General features: G+C 41.1%; 1 protein-coding gene across 4 annotated transcripts; it reads right to left on the bottom strand.

Moving 5' to 3' along the window:
• Window positions 1–261: 261 nt before the first annotated feature.
• Window positions 262–26,690, bottom strand: LOC127006554 (E3 ubiquitin-protein ligase KCMF1-like). Of its 4 annotated transcripts, none has more exons than XM_050876529.1 (8): window positions 26,343–26,690; window positions 15,573–15,740; window positions 15,146–15,285; window positions 12,668–12,774; window positions 11,753–11,848; window positions 9,605–9,701; window positions 6,933–7,243; window positions 262–6,666 (listed from the first exon to the last, which is right to left on the bottom strand). In XM_050876529.1, the coding sequence occupies exons 1-8, from the start codon at window positions 26,356–26,358 to the stop codon at window positions 6,012–6,014; spliced, it is 1,590 nt and encodes a 529-aa protein (XP_050732486.1). In that variant the 5' UTR covers window positions 26,359–26,690; the 3' UTR covers window positions 262–6,011. The 4 variants fall into 4 exon arrangements, with proteins under 4 accessions (XP_050732486.1, XP_050732488.1, XP_050732487.1 ...); XM_050876531.1 differs by having other exon boundaries at window positions 6,933–7,222; XM_050876530.1 differs by having other exon boundaries at window positions 26,470–26,690.
• Window positions 26,691–27,034: the final 344 nt, after the last annotated feature.

The raw sequence follows: 27,034 nt of genomic DNA, 5'->3' as shown, positions 1-27,034 counted from the left end.
GATGCCACGGGGCGAAAGCACCACCAGTAAGTGTTATGTAGCGAGATATTCATGGAGAGCTTTAAATGATATCTTAAATATTTCTTACTTCATAATGGCCGTAACAAAACACCTAAGATAAAAAGAACATATGCAATAAAACGATACAGAGGTGCTCATAAGCCACTTCTCTCCTTTATGTGACCTTGCGTGCAACTATACAGACGTAATAAAAAAAAATAAAAAAAAGAATCACAAAAAGACAAACAAGAAACACAATGGTGCCAAAAAAACAATATTTATTCCATCGATCAACACAAGTTAGGTAGGAATAATGTATCTGACACACCAAATTAGCATAGTTTCACCAGTGTAAAAAAAAAAATCACAACAGCTTTCTTCACAAGATGGTAATGCGCGCGGCACAAGCTTATAGATCACCAGGTCACCACGCGGCCCCCACCCACGGGAGGGGGGCGCCGCGCCACCAGAAATAATGAGGTTTAGTCACGCCACACGAAACTGTCACTCGCTTTATATCGGCAGCTGGGAGATAAGGAACAGGAACTAATAGTAATAATAATAATAATAATAATAATAATAATAATAATAATAATAATAATAATAATAATAATAATAGTAATGCGAAACCACTAATTACACTACAGCATTCACGTATAAAGCATAAATGAAGACCCTATAGTGTGCATTTGTGACTTTTTTCTCTAATAACAGCTGAAGTGTATAAGTGTGTTAACAAACTGACATAAACAAAGCCACATCCCAAGGACAAAAAATGCACTCACCCCTAACCATAATAATAATAATAATAACAGAATCAGCCTGCTTAATAACAACCTCTTATTCACGCTATTAATGATGATCTGCTTCGTTCCTCTATATAGTAACGTGCCATGGTATGATAGGAAATGGGCGTGGTGTAGCTGGACATGGATGAGTTAGAGGGTTGTTGAACATATTAGGCTATCAAATAAATATCAAGCTGGTTCAAAAATCTTACTAAAGTTCTCGAATCTGTCAGTCACTGGTTTGGTATGGCATGGAATATGATAACAAGATAACGATCAGTTTTTATTAAGTACATTATTATCCACTTTCCCAAGACTCCACCTTCGAGTACGCTCAAGGGGAGAGAGAGAGAGAGAGAGAGAGAGAGAGAGAGAGAGAGAGAGAGAGAGAGAGAGAGAGAGAGAGAGAGAGAGAGAGAGAGAGAGAGAGAAATTTACTTTATCATAACCTATCTCAAGCTGTGACCTGTACACATCCCTGCCCTGTGTTGACCCAGTCTCTCCACACCTGCTGACCGCCCCCTTCATGACCTCACCTGCCCACACACCTGTCCCTCACCTCTGCAACTAAATATATTATGTCCAAGAATGCTTACCTACACATTGCCATTACATTTTATATAATTTCGTTTTCTTTCATTTTTCTCTATATCGTAATTGTTTGTTTATGAGATGGCATGACAAAGACTGATTGACATTTAGTCACATTTTTTATTTCCTGATAGAGTTCTATTAAACATTTTTTCATTTGGCTTAAAGTGATCATATCAACATTGCTCCCATATGATTATCAATAGTGTTCAATATATGCATTGCATCTATGTACAAAGAATTTTGCTGTAGCATTCCTACAATAATACAATTTCAAATACGGATAGGTGACAGCATGGCAGGGAAAATCAATCTGCAGTATTATTTACATTAAAAACAGACTTCACCTGAAATGAAAGTACAGTACACAGCAGCTATGTTACAGCTCCACAGCAGGTGTTCCTCAAAGCACATGTGCCCTCCACCAACATGACTCCCAGATAGTGTTGTTGTTGTTCTTGCTGTTATTGTTATGGGCAAGACCCTCACATGCCAATGCTGCACGTGATCACAACTCAAAACTAAACCTAAAATGACACTTCATCCATTATCATATTCAAGGGACAATTATGCAGGTGATGAAGACTTTAAAATCACAATGGACCCCTTAATAATTCCAAACTGATACAGGACTAAATACGAAGTTGATTAGGAAACAAAATAATTAATTTCTAAATACACAAATCAGTTCCATCTATCACACAGCACACTCCTAGCATCAGTAACTGCCATTTAGTGGCGTTTCAACTGTCACACACTCCCATGCAGAGCCAGTGTCCAGGGCAAGGATGGCACTCACTGAAAGTCATCAACACTTGCCAAACACACCATCAGTGGCACTCTTAGGACACTCTTAGGACCAGAGATTTTATTCAGGATCATACATCAGTTTGTATAACTGCAAACAACTTTAACCAATAGTTCATACACACAGGCACCTCTCTAATATATAGGCCTAAAGACTCTATCTGAACTCAAACAAGAGAGCTAAGTACAATCTGTACAGCACTAACAACTGAACCCTTGCCAGCAAGCACGCATCTGACCTGGCACACACATTCCTCCTGAAAGACCATTGATGTAAGGCCGCCCACAGCACGGGATGGACAGCCAGCCACCTCCCCTGGGTGCATGCAGCCATCCCCCAAGGCCCCCCCACTACAAACCATCACAGATCTCACACACACACACACACACACACAAACACACCATTCTTACACCTGCTGTCAGTCGGGCAGGTGACACAAACTAATCCTCTATACATGCGGACACACAAAACACTGGAAGCATCAAGCCAATCATTACTGCTTTCATCAGCTAAAGTAAATCCCTCACCTGCCTGTCACCACTCAATGCTGGAAAAGTGTATCAGCATTCTACACACATCATGCGACCAGGGATGGAGCATTCGTATTCGAATACAGTATCCAGATATATTCATATTCATTCTTGTTATTAAAATTCAAAGTACTCCTATTCATATTTGAATGCTTGGGGAAAATAATTGTATTTGGCAAATAATCTGGCAAACAATCATATTTATTATCCATGTCAATTTGACTGCAAACTTCAGTTTGATCACAGACGTATTACGGCTTGCTATGAAGTGTGGTTTGACAGAGCCTTACTATAGCAAATCGTATGGAGTTGATGTTGCTGAACATGTCGAGCACATTTGAGTTAGTGTTACTCACTCGCCGTGTCCAGTGTTCCTTCGACGTCAGTAGTTGGTACCGAGTGCATACAGGTGAGGTAAATTGGCAACTAGTCAGTGTGAGGCTGACTTTTCACCCACAGACTCTGCTGTACTTAGGGTAGGTGTGACATCCCTGCTTTGAATATTGGTACCAGTCACTATTTACTGCTCATGAAGTCTTTTCACTACATCATAACTTTGAAATGCTGAATTATTGCAAGAATAACTTTTTATTTTTAACACTTTAAAATACTTTCATGAAGTATTCATATTGCCATTTGAATTTGCAGTATTTCTTTGTATTCATATTTATATTCTTAGAAATTTGAGGGGTTCCAAATCACCAATGAATACTAATCCTTGCATTTACTCCATCCCTGCACTTAACGCACCGATTCGTTGAAGTAGATCTACGCAGCATGGAACTCAAAAGTGAACTGGACAAGACTCCAGCGGCCCATCAAACAAGCAACAATCACACAAGTACATCATGACCCCCCCCCCCCCCCCCACACACACACACACTGTGGAAGATGGTCAGTGTGGGACCCCAGATGTTTAGATGTGTTGTGCATTAAGTCAACATTATGTCATAAAGAGCCTCCTAGGAGTGTCTGCAGCAGTAGGTGTGAAATAATTAAGATTGACAAGCATTAAACCTGTGTGTGGTTATAAGCTGTGATCTTATTCTTTTAGACCTATATAGCTATCAAAATCTATATCAATAAGCTAGCACTTGAAAAAAGGTGAACTACCTTCACCACTTTCTTCAGAATCAGTATTATGGTGTAACAGTAGGTCCAAGGATTCCCTTCCTCTCATGAATTCAAAGACAGAACTTATTGAGCTTGAGGTACGAAGCAAACATATGCAACACTCTTCAGTAACTGGTGAACTCAGTGGCTTATTGAAGCTGTAACATAAATGTTATCTAGTTTTACTTTCTCAAAAGATAACTTGCAGTGTTATCTCAGTGGCTTATTAAAGCTGTAACATAAATGTTATCTAGTTTTGTTGGCTCAAAAGATAACATCAAGTATTATCTCAGCCATGTTGAATAACCTTCAGTCTAGAAGCTGTTCTCTCTGCAACTTGTGGTTATAATATGGACCCATGAGTTGAAGCTGGATGGTGTTCCTTGTGCAATGCTTCTCTTTCATGCCAAGCCCTCTCTGTGGACTGCATATCATTTGACTCCTGCAGCATTTTCATCAACCAGCTATAAATCTTTAATACAATGGCATAAAGCTCACTTCTCAATACAAGTCAAGGCGCCGCGATAGACGCTCTAAATAAGCCTTTCCCAGGCTTCAGCTGGCACTGGGTCCCATCACGCTGCATGTTCTAAGGTTTGTTCACCAAGTCTTGGGAACTTGGCTAGTCCTAAATAATTATATCTGATGTACTGCACATACACAATTAGAAAATATTGACTATCAAGACATGTATAGCCCATACCGATCTTATCACAAAGATCTGCACTTATACAATAAAAAAAAAAAAAGAAGATGAGCTTGAACAACATATAAGTTTGATTCCATAAACATTCCCAAAAATGTTAATGCATTTCAGCTCAACTTATGCTGCAATGCTACTGAAAAGTGCTTCTGAGTCTACCATGTTTATCCACTTTAAGAATTAGTTAAGTGCACTAAGAAAACATCACTATGCAGCCTAGCATAAGACAGTCCAATGGATACTTCAACACTACCAGGGAAGAGCTCTACCCCTTTAAAACAGGGATTGCAACTGCCCCGTGCATCATAATATTTTGCGTTGATCAGAGGTATCACACTATATAATTTTCCTGTTTTAGGTAAGACAGCAGCTCGATGACCCTGGCTGGTGGTGGTGCTGAATGCTAATCATAAGCCTCTCAAGGGCCTGTCTGTGTGTCTGTGACTAGCACAGCCTTCTGGCAAGGTGATGGACCAGGTGTAATGGTTAGGGTGTCAATAAGAGTGTGGGTCAACTGACCTGCTTTTTATCTCCTGCTAGGCTGTGGGTATAAATGATTAAAAATCATTTTACCAAAGCAAAGGAAAGCTCTACAATAAGAATTATTACTGTTATGTAATTTGCAACAAAAAATACAATTTCATAAATATTTCAAACACTATTTTGAGACAAAATATTTCAAAATGTCAGCAAACACATTAATGAAAAGAAATCAAACCTAATGATCAAAATTTAACTATATAATGTACAAGAAAAAGTTGTGAGTGATTCTGGTTATCAATGATGGCAGAAGGAAACAGTACTGAGAGGACAATGCCAATAAATGTGATTTCATGAATGGTTAGGGTAAAGCTATGCAGTATTATGAAGGCCTGAACATCTTTTATACACAGCAACCCGACATGCATCAACCGCATGTTCTATGTACACTATTTTCTTGGCACCAGCAAGCCCCACCCTCTTCATGCACACCCTGCATGAATGGCCCATCCCAGAATGGTTCACTCTAGAATGGCCCATCATATATGCCCCATTCTGATATCAGCCATCTTGGTATAGGGCACTCTAGCCTGAGCCATCCCAGTAGTCTGTTCTAGCGTGGCCGTCTCAGAAGTAACCCATCCCAGCACAGCCCCCCCTAGCATGGCCCATCCAAGAACAGCCTGTTCTAGAATGGCTCATTCTGAGGTAACCAATCCCAGCACAGCCCACGATGGCATGGTCTGTATAGGTACAGCTCACTCCAGCACAGCCTGTCCCGGCACACACACACTCCACCACTCAGTGGTTACAATTCTCAGCACATAGCTGCTGCTACACACTGCTGGGCTGAGCAGTCCTGGAGTGAGCAATGGTGGGGCTGAGCAGCTGTCACAGGCAGGTGCATGGGTGGCAGGGAGGGCAGGGGTGGGGGCAGGGGCAAGCTTCGTTGGCGGCGTCGGGAAGGCCCCCTGGTGCTGGACTAGATTCTGGGGGCACTAGTGGGGCGGGGGCGGCTCCGTGGCCCGTCCTTCCACCCCTCGGGCCAGCTTCCTGCGGGCTGACCCGGGAGAAACCGCCCCCGCTGAGCCCCCCCGCCCCCGCCCGGGACCCCCCACAGGGGATACGGCCACCGTTCCCGTCCCCGTGAGTGGCCGTGATACCACCCCTCCACCATTTGACTGCTGCTGGGGGGGAGGCTGAGGCTGGGGCTGCTGCTGTTGCTGCTGACTCCCAGGACTAGAGCGGCCCACCATCACCCCTTTGGCTCCCTTGACGGGCTTGACGCCACTGCTGGGGGCCTTGGACTGGGGTGCTGGGTGCTGGGGATTGGTTTGCAGGGAAGGGACAGGGGTGCTGCTAACAGGGGGAGGCGTGGCAGGGGAAGGGGTCTGGGTGCTAACATTAGATGATGACACCTTGGCCTTATCAGTGCCAGCCTTGGAGGCATCTACCCCTCCCTTGAAAGTCCCCTTGCCCCCACCCAGCTGCTGCAGGAAGGAGGGGGGTGAGAAAGCCTCCTCAAGACCCCCTGGACTAAGGCTCAGTTCACACAGTGTTGACAGCAGCAACTCCTGCACGAAGGCTGCCCGGTCACTGCTGCCGCCACCACTACCACCGCTCCCCTCACTGTCACTCTCACTGTCTCCGAGCCTGCAGTGAAGCAAGGAAGAAGTGATTGAAGAGGGGGAGAGAGGGAGATACTTCATCTCAATATTTATTATGAAGATTTTTTTATCACACGAGTCAGGCACGATCACTTGCAGAATCAATAAAACATGCCCTTACTTTTATCACACACAATATATCCAAACATCATATTGACAAAATCTATGAAGACAACATTCAAGCAGCAAATCCTTCACTTCAGGTCAAGAGTAAAAGCATGATCCCTCCAAGCATTCCTTGATTGGGCTCACCTTGAAAGGAGGAACTGTGACTGTGCCTGCGTGTGAGGGCTGGAGTGAACCAGCAGCGGCGGCGGCTGGTGGTGTGCGGTGACCACGTTGGCGGTGTTGCTGGAGCTGATGCTGATCATGCCACCACTGTGACTACCTCCCACTCCTCCCCCACCGCCACCGCCACCACCACCTCCCCCTCCGCTGCTTCCTCCGCCTCCGCCACCACCACTGCCGCCGCCACTGCTCACGCCGCTGCCACCGCCACCACCGCTGCTGCTAGCTCCCCCACGTCTGGGCAGGCGCTCCAGCTGCTGACGGAGACCGGCCGCCTGTAAGTTACCCGCTCCAGATGAGACTAGCTGGGAGGGTGGGGGTGGGGGACAGTGGAGGAGGGGTGTGAGTAGGGCAGCAGAGGAGGGTTTTCTTCAGGGATTAGGGAGGACAGGGAGGCTACAGGGAGAAGGAGAGTGAAATGATAAAGATTTAGTGGACATGAGGTAGAGAAGTACTATAAGTTGCTGGTGATGGACTGGGGAGTGAAGAGAAGCAAGAAAAAAGTGAAGAAAACAATTGACACCACTGAAGAGGAGGGAGAGGTGAACAGGGGGACATGGTGTAGACAGAAGGCCTGGCATTATATATAAGGATGAAAAACAACACCTAGACACTAAAAGAGGGAGGAAGGGAAAAGGCACTATTTATAGATGGTAAAGATAGTTTTGTTACTCTACTGGCAAGGCAACTTTAGAGCATTAAATTGTACCTAAGAAATAATTATTTTTTAGCAAAGATCAAATGGTAATGGTTATAGCATAATAAGAGAACTCTAAAGCTTAAACCTGGGATGCCCAACTGCATGGCTTAGGAAAAATCATCAAGAATTGGTCTAAAGGGGGAAAAGTCAGGGCAGAGTACACTTAGGCCTAGTGTAAAAATTTGTGGAAGCCTAGTCCTAACAAAACCTTGGGAGAGGAAAAAAACTGAAGCATACACGATCTGCCACATCCTTACTTGGCAGCAAAATACAGACAAACAAACAGCTGATCCAATAAGCATTCATTCCTGCCAGCAAAGGAGGAGGAAGCAAAGAAGACAAGTGACATTAAAGTACGCAAATGTTAAAAAGAAAATTAGCAGAAGAGAAGAGACGAAAACTTGCATGGATGTCCGAGAAAGTCTCTCTCTCCTAAACATGTACTGACCACCCTCCTGTATGTGTCTGTCTGTCTGTCTCTGCATGGTTCTGCAACCCTGAACTGCCAGGCTGAAAACACTGCATCATTGCCATCTCTGGACTTTCATATAGATACATTGTCACACTTCATCATATAAACATGAATCCAAGGTCTGCTTACTAGTATTTTTTGTGTGCCTTGCTTTTCACCATCATGCCAAAAGAAAAAAGCCTATGAATGACTTTATATGAAGGGATTAATGGAATCTATTGCTGCCCAGATTTCCATTCACATCTCATACATTAGCACACATTCTAAATTTGTGAATGTTTCAGTTTGAGAACTGACTTTCAATTGTAACTTAATAAAGGAAGCAACTTATTCTATGAGAGAATATGTGAGGAGTAGCTGTGCTACTGACTGGCCTTCACCCTTGCCTTACAGAGCTTCCCGGTGTGTGGGGTGAATCTCTAAGACAGTGAATGGTAATTATGTGGCCAAATCTTCCTCAGTAGCATACATGTGAAAATCTTTAAAAATCTCAAAATGCTGATACTTGTTCAGTAAATCAACTTTAAAATACTCTTAAGGCTGAAACCTAGAGTACATTTTGTATGCTTTTGAGTTGTACGTCTGCTTCCAATACATTGCCAATATTATTAACTAACAGTTTTGAAGTGTAAGGTATTTATAAATATCCTTCCAGCTTCCGTCCTGAAAATAAACACCCCACAGGAAGAACACACACATAAACACACTTCAAAATAGCCACAGACAGAGGGACAAACCATAAAAGTTCCTTAATTGAGTGAGAGATGAGCATTACCAACAAAACACTTCAGAGCAAAAGCGTGCCTACATGCAGGGCACAAATAAAAGACACAATCAACCCCCTGCCCCATTCACACACCTATCCAATACCAAGAAAAGAACAAACATGAGGTAAAGCTGTCCAAAACTTTGTAGGAGTAAGGGCCATGAATAAACTATTTACTTTTACACAGAGGTCACTCAGGGGAACTTTTAAGGCCTCAGGCACATTTAAAGCTTTTGTGAGAATAAAATGGAGGGAACCAAGTCAAGTGGGACGACACGATTATTTTAATTAAAATGTGGCACCGAAAGCATTTTAAATCCACAACTTTTGCAATAAAAAGATTTCCTTCTGCTTGTTTTCAATGCACTGTAAACATCAGGGGAACGTCTGGGAAAGAAAATGGAACATAATCACAGGTAATGGAGATGCCAACGACAGCTTCCAGCCGGCTAGCGGAAGGGGAGGAGAAGTGCAGCCCAAGACAGGGCAGTCATGGCTTCAGGAACATCAAGTGTGCGGTCGTGTGTGTCCTTGAGAGGCTGAGAAATACTTCAAAGGGTGAAAACCATCAACTCCTCAACAAGCTGAGAGCACTAGTATCTAAGGACCTGGCTGGGTGGATGGCCAGCTACCTGCTGCCGTTCTAACTGAATCTGCAACTGTTGTAGCTGAGAGGCAGCAGAAGAGTTGTCACTTGCCGTGGCTCGACGCACTCCCGATAGCTGGGAGAGGAGCTCTGCGATGGGGTCCATGGACTCCCGGGATGACGGAGAGAACAGCCCACTACTCACACTCCTTTAGGGAGGAAGGAGACAGAAATGACTAAGTCAGGAGGAGATAGTCACAGGTCAGAAATTACCTTGTGGAATCAGGGATTGAAGATTTGCTTACACTTTCTTGTTGGTAATGAAAACACAGAATATAACAATGTCTTACAAAAGATACTCCGAAGAGCATGTTGTGCAGATATTGTTTTCAAACTGATCTTGAACGGCAATAATTCTACTTGAAAAGAAAAGTATGTCAATCATTACCCAGAGTAAGCTGGAAATAATAAATACAGTAAGATTTTGCCAATAACATCAAATTGGTGTATTGCTGCTGTCAACCCATTTTCCCCACTTGAAGTTCTCCTATCAATGCTTTTTCACTGAAATAATGAAAATCGTTATTAACCCTTTCGTTGCTAAACGCTCACAGCGAGCACTAGCGTAACTTGCCATTGGTGCTAAACGCTCGCTGCGAGCTCCAGTCGCACTCAAACTTCCCGTGTACGAGTGTGTTCCAACACTATTTCTCACCCCACAGCATTGCCAATTCAGTGGGTTTTCCACAAAATTTGGTGGAAAATCATATCAGCCTAGTGCAGAAAATCTACGGACGAGCAACTGGTGGATGTTGTTGACCAATATAGCGGCATTTTGGAATAGCTTCACCTATCACATGACTGATATTTTGACCAAATAGTTGTAAATTTTGCAGTTGGCAATACTGCCCTGCCAGCACCCCATTATCAAGAGATCTACAGTAGTTGCCTTATGGCTGACCGTCGCGCACGTATAAATCTACGTCTTCACAGGCAACACCCCCTGAACGTGTCTGTACATTCTCAGGAGAGGCTTACATTACCAAATCTTACAGATCTTTGCCTCCTCTTTCCAATGGTATTTTTGTTTTTTAGCTGTGATGAATAGTTTTTGAGATACAGAGGTTAAAAAAGCGAGCACTAGCGTCACTTACTGGTGGTGCAAAAAGCTCGCTGCGAGCGCCAGTTGCACTCACATCAAAAAACACCCACTGAACATGCCTGTATATTCACAGGAGAGGCTTACATAACCGAATCTTATAGATCTTGGCCTCCTCTTTCCAATGGTGTTTTTGTTTTGTAGCTGTGATGAATAGTTTTTGAGATACAGCAGTAAAAAGAGATCCCCCTCCCTCCCCGCTGGGGTGCCCGAGCACGCCTGGGGGATAGTCTTGTTGCGAGCGCTTAACAAAGAAAGGGTTAAATCAATACCCAAGGTGTGCCTGACAACTACATCATCAAGATGGCAGCACAAAAACACTATCAAAAATACACCCAGACACTTCCTTTCAGCAAAATGGCTGTTATTTAAAAGAATCCAAATGTTATTGTATAAGCTTGGTATATAATGTAATTTGCTGTTATTGTCAGACATTATTATGGAAGTTGTTAATGGCAAGATCCTACTGAAAAACTAAATCTCAGTTTACTTGTGCAATGAAAAATGTTAAGTATGTAAATATGATGTATAAAAAAAACTTACATTAAAGTCTACAGTCTCATATAACTTTAAAAGTAACAAGAAAGAAGCTAAGTGGCAAAAGAGTATATCTGCTAAGCTGAAAGTGAAACAATTACACTTTTTGAAGAAGACAGGTTTACTTGGCAAGACTAAAGACAATGCAGGTTTTAATACAACACAACACCATTCAAAGTGTTGTTCAGTACATCAGAGTGAACCTAATCACCCCATGACCTAAGCTGCCTAACACTAGTGCATGAATAAAAGGTAAAGGTAAAGTTGGGGGCATACGCTGTAGCAGCGCGTGGCCTCGGTGCTCATCTCCGTAACATTGGCCCTTGAGCCTGTGGTGGGAGGGAGCCCATTACCCCGAGACACAGGGCCGGTGTGACATTCGGGTTACCACAGTTTACCTTTCTCACGTTTCCCCAGGTACCCATTTATCGACCAGCCCGAGAGAGAGGATGAACAGCTGGGTGAGCTGCACGCCGACTGCCCGGGTCGGGATTCGAACCCGGGCCCACGGAGTAGAAGCCAGGCACGCTGACCACTAGACCACGGAGGCGCATGAGTACTTACCCGAAAGTCATATTTCTACGGGCCACACCTCTGCTGATGCCTCGTCCCTGGTGAGGTATCCTGCGGGCACCGTGGCGAGAGATTGATGGCTCATCGTGCAGCTTCAGTTAAGGTCACAACACAAGGTAGGACCCAAAATACTAAATCTCCCTCTAAAAATTTAGGTTTTGGAACCAAGTTTCCACAGACATATGTTATCTTTGCATACACAGTAATCATGAGTGAGCCCTACTTGCAAAGCAGGATAATAATGAAACTACAAAAGTAAATATGAATAGACATCTAAAAGAAAAACTAATCTATTGGACTTTGGTACTATCACTGCTTTCTCTTAAACTACCAGAGCCCCACCTTCATACAACAGACAGTAACCAATTGCTGCTAATGTAGCAACCTATCAACACTAAGGATAGTAACCCAACGCTGCTAAAATAGTAGCCTATCAACATTAAAATAGTAACCTACTGCCCTTTGTTGCACTCTTAGAAATAAGTAATTTGTAAAGGAAATGGCTATTTGAGTGATGAATAGCATTAAAAATTAACCAGTGGGTCAGGTGAAATTCTATATAAGTACTATATTTTACCCTTGTAATCTTTATCCTTCAACATATTATTAGAGTGAGTTTATGCTCAGACATTATCATTAACCCCTTCACTCCGGTGACACGGCGTCCGACGGCGTCACCGTATGGAAAGGGTTAGCCCTCTTCTAAACCTCTTAATCCTCTTCTAAAACTCTTGAGAGGAAATGAAAGAGTATTAGAGGAATTTAGAGGAAGACTGAGAGGTTTAGAAGAGGATTAATCCTCTTCCATTTCCTCTTGACCCTTTCCATACTGTGACGCCGATGTCTGCGTCACGGATGGAAAGGGATAAAGCAATTAAGTGAGGCAGGCCTGTATAAAAGGATATGAGGTCCCTGGGTGCCCCTGAGCGGTGGTCAAGGGTGAGGTGAGCAGCGAAATCATCCGTCATGTGGTTGGGGTCACCGCCAGGCACTGATGCACAGATGGGACACACCTGCACGACACACACACACATCAAACACTCACTGAGATACTATAGAGAGAAAGGTGATAAGGATGTTGTAAAAATTCAGCTTTGCCAACAGAGTAATAGGTGTATGGAATAATATACCATACAAAATGTCAAAAGCAGCCAAGTTTAAGGAGCTATGTGATAAGTTTCGAGTTAAAATACAAAATATTAATAAGCCTGACTCCGTTCTGTAAAAGTACAAATAAATAAGAACATACAAGTAAGAGCCATAGTTGGGCGTTATCGCGATAAGTTATCGCGATACTTTATCGCTGATAACAAAATCTGGTTATTGGCCATCCGCTACTTATTTAAATATATATCGGTATCTTCGTTACTTTTGTAACCAAACTGCCGATAATCGCTACTTTTTCCGACTCGGAAAAAAAAACGTTGTCTCCTCCCTACACGTGGCCCGGGCGCCCGGTGTTGTATGAAAAAACTTTGGGGTATGAAATATCTTCGGTGAAGATATTTCATACTTTGATCATCACCATTAAAACACTAGGTTATTTTTTTTTTTATGTAAGACTCAAAAATCAATATATCAAAAAGAAAAATCATTTAACTTTGCCCCCCAAAATTATTATTCACTGCCTCAAATTTGATATTCCATATTCGTTTGTGAGCATGCCATGGTATTGAAGGCACCGGTGTTGTGTTATTTGGTGTTATCGTCAATGTTGACGCTTTGTTTAAATATTGGTCTCGTGAACTACGCATGTTCAGACCAGTAAGTGTAGCCCTATAGTCTCATAAAGCTTTTTAACACATTAAGACATACAGTACCACCATCCTCGCTGTTTCTAAAACGGCACTCTGTACATATAAATACAACTCGCACAGAGTGTCGTTCTAGAAACAGCGGGGATGGTGGGAGTGGTACTGTATGTCTGATTCAGCCTTCCAGCAACTCTTAACTATGGTTAAAAAGCTTTGTGAGACTGTACAGGTCTACGCTTGCTGGTCTGAGCATGCACAGTTCACGAGAGACCAGTGTTTGTAAACAAAAGCGCCAACATCTGACGGTGGGGACGCCAAATAACACAACACGGTTCAGGCGTTTCTAGTATTACCGTCCATAGGTACGTGTCAACTTGTGGTTTTCAGGTTTTGTAAGTTTTCTAAAATACAAGTAATGAAAATTTGAATTCATCTATGTTTTTTTATTGGAAATAATATAGTATCATTTTCGCCTATCGGACTTATCGCTATCAGAATTGTGGATTAATATCGGGTATCGGTTATCGCCTATACAGTAAAACCCCGATTATCCGAAATGGAAGGGGGGAAGCCTCTTTCGGATAAGCCGATTTTTCGGATAATCCGGATTTATGGCCGCCATTTTGTGAGGTCGAAGCACAGGTAGAACGCGATGCGACTGCCCAGTGTGAAGTGTGTGACGCGACTGCCGCCGACTGACGATGTAAACAATGAAACCAAACAAACACACGCTACGCTAAACAAAGTAGTACGCTTAAAACATGTGATGTAAATGTTTTATTGTATGTTTGTCTGTGTGTCTCCTTGTCTGGACCAGTGTATGTTGATACTTGTGAGCATTGCAGATCTGAATTGTGAATGTTGCAGAGTGCGATTGTGAATGGTTGTGCAAGCTTGCAAGTGTGACCTTGATGCATCGTGCAGGTGGAGACACAGTATGATGACTCATATTATCGCGCAACTCGTATGTTGGAAGGGGAATGTGGCATGGAGTGGAGAGGGGAGTCGTGTTTGTGTCGGTCTTGAGAGTACGGTGTGAGAGTAGTCGTGCAGTAGTTTGTTCGTTCGCCGCACCTACGTCCTTGCTGGGGCGAAGGTGCGGACATGGTGTTGTTGAGAGTTTGTTTAATGTTTTTTGTCTAATACATTGATCTATTCGTTACAAGCTATTTCGGCAATACGTATTAGAAAGCATATTCATTTTAACTGTTCTTATCAATTTAAAATGTGTTAATATAGTACATATGTAGTTACTTTTATTTATTTTTGATGTTTTATAACGTTTTAGTATGGAAAAAAAAAAATTTAATTGCATTATCCAGATCAATTTCGGATAATCGGGGTTTTACTGTATTTGTGTTTCCAGTTAACGAATATTGGTTATCGCCGATAAGGTTTTCCATTATCAGTTATCGGTTATCGGGAATAAGGTTTTCTGTTATCGTGCCCAGCTATGGTAAGAGCACAGTGATGAATTATGGCAGCTGGATAAGGCTGTATGCCAGATATTCAAACACTGGAAAATGATACCAGTGGTGTTGCCCATTTCTAAATAATAACATGAACTACCAACATGAAACTCTATGAGTTATAAATTAATGGATGAACGTGTGAGAGAAGGCTTGCCCACCACTTCATAGGGTGTATCAGGGTGATCCGCCGTGACATGGTCCTGAAGCGAGGTCTCGGTGTAGCCCATCTTACCACAAAAAGGACACGTCAGGCTTTGAGGCTGGTCCACTGACAGCGCCTCACCCCCATAGTACACATCTGGAATGTAAACAGTCACAAACACATTGAAAATTGTTCCCTAAGCCTTAGTGTGTCAAATTATTTCTTCTCATACTAAACCAATAGCAATCAGTGATGCTTTTTCAATTTGAATGACCAAATCACACAAGTAACTGATTTAAGCCCTTTTGAGGAGGATTATTATCTAAATCCTGACTTGAGAGTAATAGAGTACATATGTGAACAAATGTCATGTGGAGCATAAGTCCATGGTGGACTGAGGAACACTTGGTCTAACATATTGAAAGACATTAGCAAAAGCTCACCAAAGTCATGCCTGGTGAGGATACATTGCATGGGGTGGTCTGTAGTGTGGCGTGTGGTTGTCGCCCCGGCTTCGTAGCAAGCGGAGCACAGGTCATAGTCGTAACATATCAAGCACTTGTACCGCCGCCCGCGGAAATTGGCCTTCAAACATGCATCACAGCTCACACCTGCAAAGAAAAGGTCTCTTCAGTCCTAACCCACAGCAAGGAAAAAAGGGGGAAAAGGATTAATTAATTCATTATACGTCAGCAATCTCCAGCCAACTCTGGGAATTATGGGCCTCCTAAACACCACTGTTGGAAGAGTTAGTATGTCATGGGGATATCATTAGGGGAACCTTCGGTAAATCAATCATATGAGTGAACACTGCTGCTCAGCTGAAGATTTGCTCAAGAATATGACTGTCAAGCAGCCTTTCTGCCCTTATGTATATAAAGGTGCCTATCTGGAAGGAAATAAAGGCCAATATGAGTTCAGTTGACTCTGGGTTAACTTAAGAGGTATGTGTCATGAATACACACCCTGGAGGAGCCGAGCTGGCTGCTTACAGTGCCATCTGAAAACATTAAGTGTTCATTTTGCATGCTTTGCCTGCCATGCTGAACTTATTACATTCACCTTGTTGTGAGTCATTATCCTTCAAAACACTTGAATATCATTGTCTGTACATGAAGAAGGGCAACTTTGCTGCTGAGCTGGATGCCATATTTACTGTCAACAAAATCATCAACCTACAATGGAGCAGGGCTGACTTTTAAATGACTTCAACTAACTTTACAGTGACTTTCAGATGACTTTTGACACACTTGGTAATGGGGTATGGTCAGTCCAAACTAACACATCTCAAGAAAGATTGACTTTTTTGCTTGTGAACAAGTGTAGAGAGTAAAAACCATATTAATCCCCTCAGACCTGCTGCTAGTTATAAAGCCACTGAAATCAACATTTAAAACTTGACTTCTCAGGTTATTCTCTTCCCGTGAACCCTCCTAAGTGGGAATACACTACATATCACAGGATTAAAAAAAAATAATAATAATAAATAAATAAATAAATAAATAAATAAAATAAATAAATAAAAAAAAGTATAATGTATCATATGAATCAGGTTCCAATTTTTGTCATTTTAATTAAGAAAACAGAAACTAGAAATGCTTCCCAATCAATTTTTTTACAGCAAAGGAGACAGCTCAAGGGCAAAAACAAAAAAACGCAACAAAGAAGCCCGCCAGGCACTGCTCAGACAAAATAAAACAGAATGAGGGGCCAGAAGAGAGGTCAAATTCGGATTGAGAGGTGTCTTGATACTCTCCTCTTGAAAGAGTTCAAGTTGTAGGCAGGGGGAAATACAGATGAAGGAAGGCTGTTCCAGAGCTGACAAGAGGAAGAGATAAAAGAATGAAGATGCTGGTTGACTCTTGCATAAGGGAGTTGGACACAGTATAGGGGTGAGTAAGAGTGGAAAGTCAAGTGCAGAAGGGCTGGGGGGAAGGGGGGGGGGGGAAATGCAGTTAGCAAGTTCAGAAGAGCAGTCAGCATGAAAATCTTCGAAAGAAGATAGAAAGCAAAGCAAAATGGATGCGGAATTTAAGAGGCAGGAGATTGCTAGTAAGAGGAGGAGAGTTGAGACAAAGAGCCTTTTAGCCAGTTCGACACTCCAACACATACTGTAGTAGTCATTGTAAGCACCCAAACCAACCCATATTCACCATAATGATTTGTTATTTCTACTCAATACCAGATACTAATAAAGAGATTTCTTGTGTAGTTTCCTAAAATTACCTCCTCCTTTTTATATTAACGCCAAACACTAGAGCTACATGGAATTTTTATTGTATTTTGTGTTTGGTTGGAGAGTTTACAAACTTCCTGTATTGGACTGTAAAACTAGCCCTTTGATTCCACTTTGTCTAGCAAAGCTGTGTGTGTGGGGCCCCCCCACACGAGATGCATACTCCATATGAAGGCAGACAAGACCCCTGTATATGGACAGCATCTGGGAGTGGGAATAGAACTGGCAGGGACAATACAGAACGCCCAATCTCAAGGAAACTGATTCAGCGACAGAGGAGATATGAAGTTTCCAGTTAAGATTTTGAGTTAAGGACAGTCCGAGAATGTTTATTGTAGAAGAAGGGGACAGCTGTGTGTAGTCAAAGAATAGGGGATAGGTGTTTGGAAGATTGTGTCGAGATGACAGGTAAAGAAATTGAGTTTTTGAGGCACTGAAGGACACCAAGTTCTTCCTGCCCCATTCAGAAGTGATAGCAAGGTCTGGGGTTAAGCATTCTGCAGCCTCCAGCCTAGAGTCCTGTAATTCCTGTTGGGAGGGTTTTCTGTTAACCCGTGGGCTTCGGCTACGGGAAAGCCGAGAAACGGCAACATTACACTGCATTTTGAGACTAAGAAAAGAGCATGGAACGTATATCAGAGTACTCCTCTCATAACCATAAAGCCGTAAGAAATATTTACTTATACTCAAACTCCATTCTTTTGGGGTGGTGTTTGTTACAAAATAAACAGTCGCGTGACACGTGGCATCTAGCCGAGGGTCGCTTGTTGTCTACTTTAGAGAATTTGACAAATGATTACTGTATGGATAGCTAATTCAGTCTGCCATGACCTTACAGCATCACCTATGACAAATAAGCCCACCTCAAGATCAATCACCCACCACAATGACCCAGTTCATGCCCAAAACTGGGTCCGCCGTTTCAGCGGACCGACTCGCTGGAGCCCAAAAATGGGTCCACCGACGCTGCCGGGTTAAGAGATGTTGAGTAATGCAGAGTGGAGTTATCAGCATAGGAGTGGATAGGACAGTTTGTTTTGGAAAGATCATTAATGAAGAACAGAAAAAGAGTGGGAGGTAGGACAGAGCCCTGTGGGACACCAGTGTCTCAATATTTTTTCGGCAAGTTTTTCAAATCTTCTTCTTGCTTAGAATTACCTCTGAGATTTGCAATGGTGATATTCTCATTTTGATACATAGAACTAGATAATAAACAAATCACAAAAGTTAGCTGTAATGGACTGTTTGGGCTTTACAGGCAGCGCTACACGTGGCCACTCGGTGAAATGTCAAAGCAGTGACTTCCAACAAACGTATACTAGAAACATCCTTAATCTGTTCACCAAAAATATGCAAACAAGGATGAGGTGGATTCAAGGTACGGGACCTGCTGATGGTAATGGAATGCGTTTTATTAGCATTGAGTTTCATGCCCCAAAGCGGTGATCATTGCCAAGTCCCTATTCAGAGATGCAGCAATTTCACCTCTGTTGCAAGGAGAGTGAACAGAGGAGTATAGAGTTGTATCATCAGCATATGAAATAAGCTTATTTTCAAGGTTAATGGCCAAGTCAGAAATAAAAATGTTAAAAAATAAAGGTCCAAGGACATTGCCCTGAGGAACAGCAGGCCAAGAAGCAGAGCAGGCACCATCAACATGAAGAAAAACTGAGGTCAGCATTGTCTTCCTGAGGAAATTCTGCATTGCATTGGAATAAATTTGTAACTGTAAAGTAAGCAAAAATATTTGAAAATGAGGGTTAAATAAAATAGAGCACAAACATTTTCTCCTACATACTTGGCTTCTAATCCTCATTGCTTGTCTTCTTTACATCGCAATTTTTTTTTCTTTTTTTTTTAAGTACAGTTCCTGTATTGGCACGCTCTTATGATTATGTTGGTATAGGATACATTCCAGAGTGAAAACACCTAAAGGATCACATGAACATGCCATGAAGGCTGAGAGTCAATCTATGCTAAAGTCCAACCAAATTGTCGAGTTTATTTGGGCGGAGGCTCCTGTGGGTCCATTTCTCCCCTCTGCTCTGCCACACAGTCCCAATACTTATCTCTTCCTCTCATATGTAAGGTAAAGGTAACATATGATAGGAAAAAATAGGTGTTGGGACTGTGTGGCAGAGCAGAGGGGAGAAATGGACCCGCGGGAGCCTCCGCCCAAACGGACTCGACACTTTGGTTGGACTATAGGCTATCATCAGCAGCACCTCCATCCTCCCAGCCAGCAATGCTGAGCAATAAGTAGAAGCCAAGTATGACTAAGAGGGAGAAAATGTTTGTGCTCTATTTCACTTAATCCTCGTTTTCATATAATTTTGCTTACTTTACAGTTACAAATAAATTCCAGTGCAATGTATAATTTCCTCAGGAAGATGATGCTGGGCTCAGTTTTTCTTCAAGTTAAATAGTAGTGTCAGGAAATTTGGTAGGAGTGAAGTGTGTGCAGTCGTTGTCTATAACTTTAAACTCTCTGCTTTGACAGTTTACCGAGTGGCCACATGTGGCGCTGCCTGTATACTAGATACAGTCCATTCAACTTTCCCGAACAGACAAGACATAAACTAAATCATCCTGGATGTAAGAACACAGCACAGTGCAAGACAAAGGCTGAAATAACTTTGATGTGGGAATAGTCAAGATGCCTTTTCTCATTTCTCACTAACCATTCACAGTCAAGCAACAACTTTTCATCACAGGTCTATTTTTTATGTAGTTTCAGGATAGACACACTTCAGCTCATTTTGGCTCGAGGTAATAAAACCACTTATCAAGACACCTGTAAATCAATCACTTTTCACTGTGTTAGAAATAGGAAGGAATCTTGCATAAGGAAACAATTTTCAGCACATGATACATCTAAGATACAGTCAAACCTTGGTTTATGAGTGCCTTAGTTAACGAGTGTTTTGATTTACGAGCAAAAAAAATCACAAAACATGCCTTGGTTTACAAGCGGTGACTTGGTATACGAGCATCCTGTTTGTACATTTTTTTTTCTTTTTTAATTGTCGCCACTTCACAGGTGGGGACACAGGGTATATAGAGGCCATTGGGGTCAAAAGCATACATCCCTCCGAGGAGGGATCACAGACCCTTGTTGGATGACGACTCATGAAGAGGAGGGGAGGATGCCGATAGACCGACTATCGGCTGACATCAGCCTAGCCGACCAAGTCAGTCTTTCGACGAGGACGGGCGTGTTTTTGTGCTCAAAGAGGAGAACAATGGGAATAGTCTCAGTTAGGGTTGCCACCTTAAGCTAAAAAAAAAGGAATGCAACATCCCATTCTCCAATACAGAACAAATCCATATTTTAACCCCTTCAACACGAGGATGCGTATACCGCGTCCTTGTGTGTCCCGTACCATATCCGAGGACGCGCATACTGCGTCCTGGCTCGCTTTAGCCAATATACGAGTTATTTTATCTCTATATTTATGCTTACATCTCAAAATTATCAATTAATTTATATTTCTTTATGTGCACCATTTAATTCTGCATATTTTCATATATAATACATGATGATTATATTGAGTTTATGGCTGAAAATATTCAATAGCAACATTTGAAATTTGGCGTGCGTGGTGATCTTGGATATGGTGGGGCGCTGTTTTGGCCCAGCCGTAGTGAAGGGGTTAAGGAACGGGTGGCAACCCTAAAATTTCTCTAGCCTGCCATGACTGACAGCTGCTGCCCACTGCTGGTGAAGGCAGAAGGAAGGGGGAGGAGGGACGTTACGGCGCGATTTTTACACGTATTTCATGACTACCCTTGACAAACATAATTGTATGGACTGGTTTTGTGGTTCACTGAGAAATGCACTCAGTACAGTTTTAAAATACTGAATTTTATCTGCTTAATCATTCAGACAGCCAAGTGCAGAACAAACAGCATTCCCTATCTTAAGGAAATGGTGGCAAGTTGGCAACTCTAGTCTCAGTCCGCGTTATAAACTCATAGAGAAAATATTCATGCACTCGTGTCCATTTGCATTTGTGCTTTGGTGTGGGATCTTAGTGTTTTCAGCATTACAGTGTCCGTTCTTTGTGCATTGACAATGTCCCCAAGAAAGATGGTTAAAAGGGATGATGCTGTAAAGAAAAAAAACAGAACTGCTGATACTATGCTCCCAACAGGAACGGGGTGCGAGCCTCAGCGGCTTGAATGCCCTCCTGGACGTGACTGTGACTCCCGTTCACGCTCCAACTCGGACGATATTTCGGGTTAGCTTCACGTTGGTGGTCAAATGTAGTTCCGGTGCCTCAAGAATAGGGAAATTTTGGCTTCTAGTTCCCAGTGCGAAGCCTAAACCTCGATCGTAATTAGCGGTTGCAGGAGTCTCCGTAACAACGGTAACACATTGATTTGTGTTTGATTTTATTTATTATTGCTTTTAGTTAGTAAAATTACCTTAACTTCGGATAAAATAGCAAATAAATTTTTTTTTATATACCGTACAACGGGGTAATTTGGGACATTCGGGGTAATTTGGGACAAATTATGTAATTTAATTACCGAGTTAATATGATTTTCTAAACTCCTTAAAACCTTTATTTTAGGACCTGTAGAGGTAGGATACAAAATTCCCAAAATTTTTTCTTTAATAAAAATTTTGACAAAATTTAAATGTCCTTCCACAGGCTGCCCTTTAAATCATGACCTTTAATCCCACCCTCTGCATGAAGGAAACACTTCAGTTCTTTTACACTACTTCTAATATAGCTGCACACCTGAAACTTTGAGGCCAGAATCCTTGTCCTATGAGGTAAGTTTGCAGATAATGTTTTATGGATCTGAGCCAATAATTAGATTTTTAGTATATTTTGAATGTGAACTCTACAGTAACACAACTTTTATGCTTAATCCAATGTTATATGATTCCTACAGCCATAGAACTTTCATTCCAGGCCAAGATGCCTAGGCATTACACCAGTACTCTGACAACACTGCGGTACCAGTATTCCTGAAGCTTCAATAGTGCCAGTGACACCAGAGATTGAGCTAAAACACTAGAAGAGACTGAAATACCAGTAGAAGATGCATTGTCATTTAGTGAGGGAGACTTTGGTAGTCTGAGCTAAAAAATCCAATTTTGTTTGTAAAATTATCCAGTTTGATGAAGAAAGAAACAGTTCACAGGTGATTGAGAAAAACTCAGCAACGCAAGGTAGTTCAAGTCTTTGTAGCCTTCAAGTATCCAGAAAACAAAGATATATATGAAGCCCATTCTGATTAAATAGTGCTTAAATTAGAGAAACCAGTGATTAACAAATGCATTCATTCATTTAAAAACTGCTTTGGCAAACTGCTGAGTGTGTGTGTGTGTGTGTGTGTGTGTGTGTGTGTGTGTGTGTGTTGTATGTATTTTTCTCTAAAAAAGTGATATATATTAATTTGGTCTGTGAAAAGATGATTTGTATTATGTTTTCAGAATTACCCCAAAGATTAAAAATTGAAAAAAAATATAGAAAATATTCCTTTCATTTTGAAAAGTTTTGCCAGGTTAGCTAGCCCTATAATCTGTAATCCAAAGGAATAAAATGTTTATTTTCACATAATTTGTTCATTCATTTTCTCAAAATTACCAAAAAAATGTCCCAAATAACCCAATATTTTTTTGAGATATGGGATGCATTAATGGGATTTATATACATTAATTTCAATGGGGAAATTCGTTTTGATTTACGAGTATTTTGGTGTGCGAGCAAAATTCTGGAACAAATTAAACTCGTAAACCGAGGTATGACTGTACTAAGCAGTAAATACAGTCCAGTAACAAAATAAAACATATGATAAAATAAGTTACTGGTGAGATCTTAGTCAAAGTCAATTTCAATAAGTGACCTCTGATACATATCAGTCACAGCCATAAATTGTGTCCAAATATATAGGTGCCATTTTGTTAGACTTCCTGCCAATACGAGGCTTCAATTAAAATCAGGTATTTAAGCAAAGTCAGGTGAGTTAACATTAAATAACCAAGCTTCAAAGTTCACTGGGTGGCCAAGGGTGGCACTGCCCATATATATATATATATATATATATATATATATATATATATATATATATATATATATATATATATATATATATATATATATATATATATATATATATATATATATATATATATATATATATATATATATATATATATATATATATATATATATATATATATATATATATATATATATATATATATATATATATATATATATATATATATATATATATATATATATATATATATATATATATATATATATATATATATATATATATATATATATATATATATATATATATATATATATATATATATATGGAATATAGTCTATCTCATAATAAAGTAAAAATGATAACAATCATAAATAATGCAAACAAGTAAAATGGCACATATTAAAGGAATTGTAAAGGACAAGGTCATGCCCCTAGTTTTCAATATTTTCCTATATTTTTTACACTAACATTAGTGACTGACAATAGTAAATAACAACCAGAGACAACAAAACTTTGGGGGGTCGAGGTGAAGTAAGGTTACACTTATATATTCACCTGCCTTTCTGTGACCCTAAGGGATATCAGGAAGAGTTTTCTTTCTTCTCAGCATTGTTATCACAAAGTTCTTTCATTCATGAGGTCACTGTTGTGTACAGGCCTCCTCCACTGTGCTCTGTTTTGTATTGTTTGTTCATTGATGTTTTTGTCTTTCATGTCTTTTATTAAACAATCCATGCACCTCTTTTTCAGTCTCCCTCTCTTCCTTGTACCCTGAACTTCCATTCTCATTTCTCGTCCTTTCAAACACTTCTCATGCATCCAAACCATCTTAATCTTGATTTTTGCCCTTTCTTTGTCGCTTATGTAACTTTCGCTGTTCCCCTGATATAGTAAGTGTTTCTTGTTCTGTCCTCTCTAGTCACCCCACATATTCATCCCAGCACCCACTTCTCTGCTACACCTAATTTTACTCATCTTCACATGTACTGTTTCCATGCAATGAAGTATTGCCAGTTTCACCATTGTCCTACCGAGATTTTCCCTATCATCTAAATGGCACCCTTCTGTTACACAACACACCCAGTGACTTGCTATGATTATTCCACCCTATCTGAATCCTACTCTTTATTTCCTTGTTCTTGTGTCTTTCATCCACAATTCTTCCTAAGGACTTAACCTTCTGCACTCTCTTGATTCAATTTCAATTTTCTCTTATACTAGTACCTATATCTCATACTTTCAAACTCACTATTACACATATATTTGGTTTTATATTTACAGATTTTCATTCCTCTTTGCTTAAACACAATCCTCCAATCTTACAATATGTTCTTTAATTCCTCTTTGTTTTCAGTACACAAGATGATATATTCAGCACAGGGCACCTCTCTTCTGGCCACTATATTCTACTATCTATAATAGAAGCAATGCTAAGCAGTTTTTTTTTGTATTGTTTATTTTGTTTTTGCCACTCTGGAGTCAACAACAAAAGACTCCCAACCAAGATCAAGATCACACACAAGTGGGTTCCTTTCTTACATTATAGGGGCTTGGTGCAGACCCCTCATGTAACCCAATGTCAACTTCAAACCCATCTACTGTTCATAGGCTACTTCTTACTGTGGTCATCGCATTTCTGTACATTTCTTTTATCAGTCTTATGAATTATTCTGGCACCATCTTTTCCTGTCTAGGCCCTCTGTCATGTGTCTTCTCCAGGTCTGCAAATGCAATATGTACAGTGGCCTCTGTTACTCTATAAATCACCATCAGCTGACACACAGATTATTCCATCCGTGCCTCAACTTCTCACGAATCCAAACAATTCTCTACCAATATCAACTTTTTCTATCTTCTATCTACCTACTATTCTTTATAATATTTTCACTGTAAGGGACATCAATTTAATGCCTCTATAATTTACACACTCCTGGACATCTTTCTCTCCACAAAAGTAGATCACTCTCCATCCATTCATCCAATCCAGTATTGATTCTTGCTAAAAAAATCTTCCTAATTAGATCTCAATAGTAATTTTACTCATTCTCTGAGGGTTTTCCAAGCTTCAGCCAGGATTTAATCTGATCCCATTCCCTTTGTCTTTTTTATATCCTTACAGACCTCATCACCTTCTCTTTGTGATCTTATTGTCAAACCTATCCTCTTATAAGTCACTCATTTTCTGCATTGAACAGTCTCTCAAAATATTCTTTCTATCTTCTTCCTCCGTGCTTTAAGGCCACTCAATAACAGGCAAACAAATATTTATAACCTGTCTAAGCCTCCAAAGTTTAAGATTTCCAGTTGTTATTCATTGTTCTCGCTGGTTTCTTGTATTTGAGCAAAAGAATTCTGGAAAATGACAATAACACAGGTGTGGCCTTGTTCAATACATATACTCACATAGATATTAATCATTACAATTATCCTAAACTATCCCTCCAGACAAAACATCTTACTGATATAATATGCACTCAAATGTCTCACAGAAAACAACAGACAAGGATACAAGGAAGGAAAAGGGGAAAGAAAAGCTGGATATTGGCCCACGGTGGAACTTAAAAATGATGAAATAGCTGAAAGTAATCCAGAAATAGGAAAACACTGGACTCCAAGGGTGTGGAAGGGTGTGTGTGTATAGAGATGTTGATGGAGATAGTGCTCAGAAACGTTTGTCTGTGGCAGCAAACAATAAAACAAAGCATGAAGAGGAATGGAAGCTTCAGCAATAAGACCAATGGAGGGAGAGAGAGAGAGAGAGAGAGAGAGTAGACGTATTCATGGCAACCCACCCCGCCGTGACAAAGGACTCAGGACACTACACTGCCACGGAGGTCTGGGCAAGGCAAAGGGTTGGAACAGACGACGGGTGGACTGACAGGCGGGTCTTGGTCTAAAATAACTCCTACTCCCTTACTCTCTTCCACACACACTCCTCCATTCCCCTCCACCTTACCTGACTGCAGACTCATTGCTCCCCGGGTGTGGGTGTGTCACGGACGAGGCACTTACGACGCAGAAAACGTACCAAACAGAAGGGACTGAGTATTATTTTAGCCATGAACTAGCCCACTGAGACGTACCATCATGACGGGACATATTTCACTCCCTCTGGCCCTTCCTCAACCTCGCTATGGCCTCTCTGGCGTTATCTGTATCCTCGGTGAATGTCGCTCTTGATCATGAAGCTATCACAGTCTCCGCCGACCATCCACAGAGCGAGTTATTAGGGGAAATATTTAGTTTACAGGGTCTCACTAGGCCATGATGACGTCACAACCTTCGATCTTGGAACTTGGAACTTCCTCAGCGCGGCATCTGCTGGAGGTGCGGGTGTTTATATTATCTCCAGGGCAATGCAGCTCCTCACAGACTGCAGTGTTTTTTTTTTAGTGTTTAAAAAAAATGGCATGACAAAATTCTGCATAAACAAGACCTGCCTGGTATTATTTTTTTCTGATGACAGTATCTAAATTTTTATTCTCTGGGTTGTTCAGTGATTTTTTTGTGAGTGACATTGATTTTTAGCATTTAATAAATACCTCAACAAAAACTATACAATCACAAAACCTACGTGATATTTTTTGATGTTATGTTGTCTCCTTTTTGGTTTTCTTTGTTAATTGCCGGACATTTTTGCTTTGACAG

The sequence above is a fragment of the Eriocheir sinensis genome, chromosome 33 (assembly GCF_024679095.1).
Source record: "Eriocheir sinensis breed Jianghai 21 chromosome 33, ASM2467909v1, whole genome shotgun sequence".
NCBI lineage: Eukaryota > Metazoa > Arthropoda > Malacostraca > Decapoda > Varunidae > Eriocheir > Eriocheir sinensis.
Note: the sequence above shows the minus strand (reverse complement) of the source record. Positions and strands in the feature narration are given on the sequence as shown.

Bases quoted from the DNA above. Each gene is read 5' to 3' on its own strand.
- LOC127006554 (XM_050876529.1), bottom strand. The intron at 11,849-12,667 runs CATATCCTTTTA...ACTGAAGCTGCA, and splicing joins TCAGGGGCACCCAGGGACCT to CGATGAGCCATCAATCTCTC. The intron at 7,244-9,604 runs GCAAGTGACAAC...GGTAACTTACAG, and splicing joins CGGGAGTGCGTCGAGCCACG to GCGGCCGGTCTCCGTCAGCA.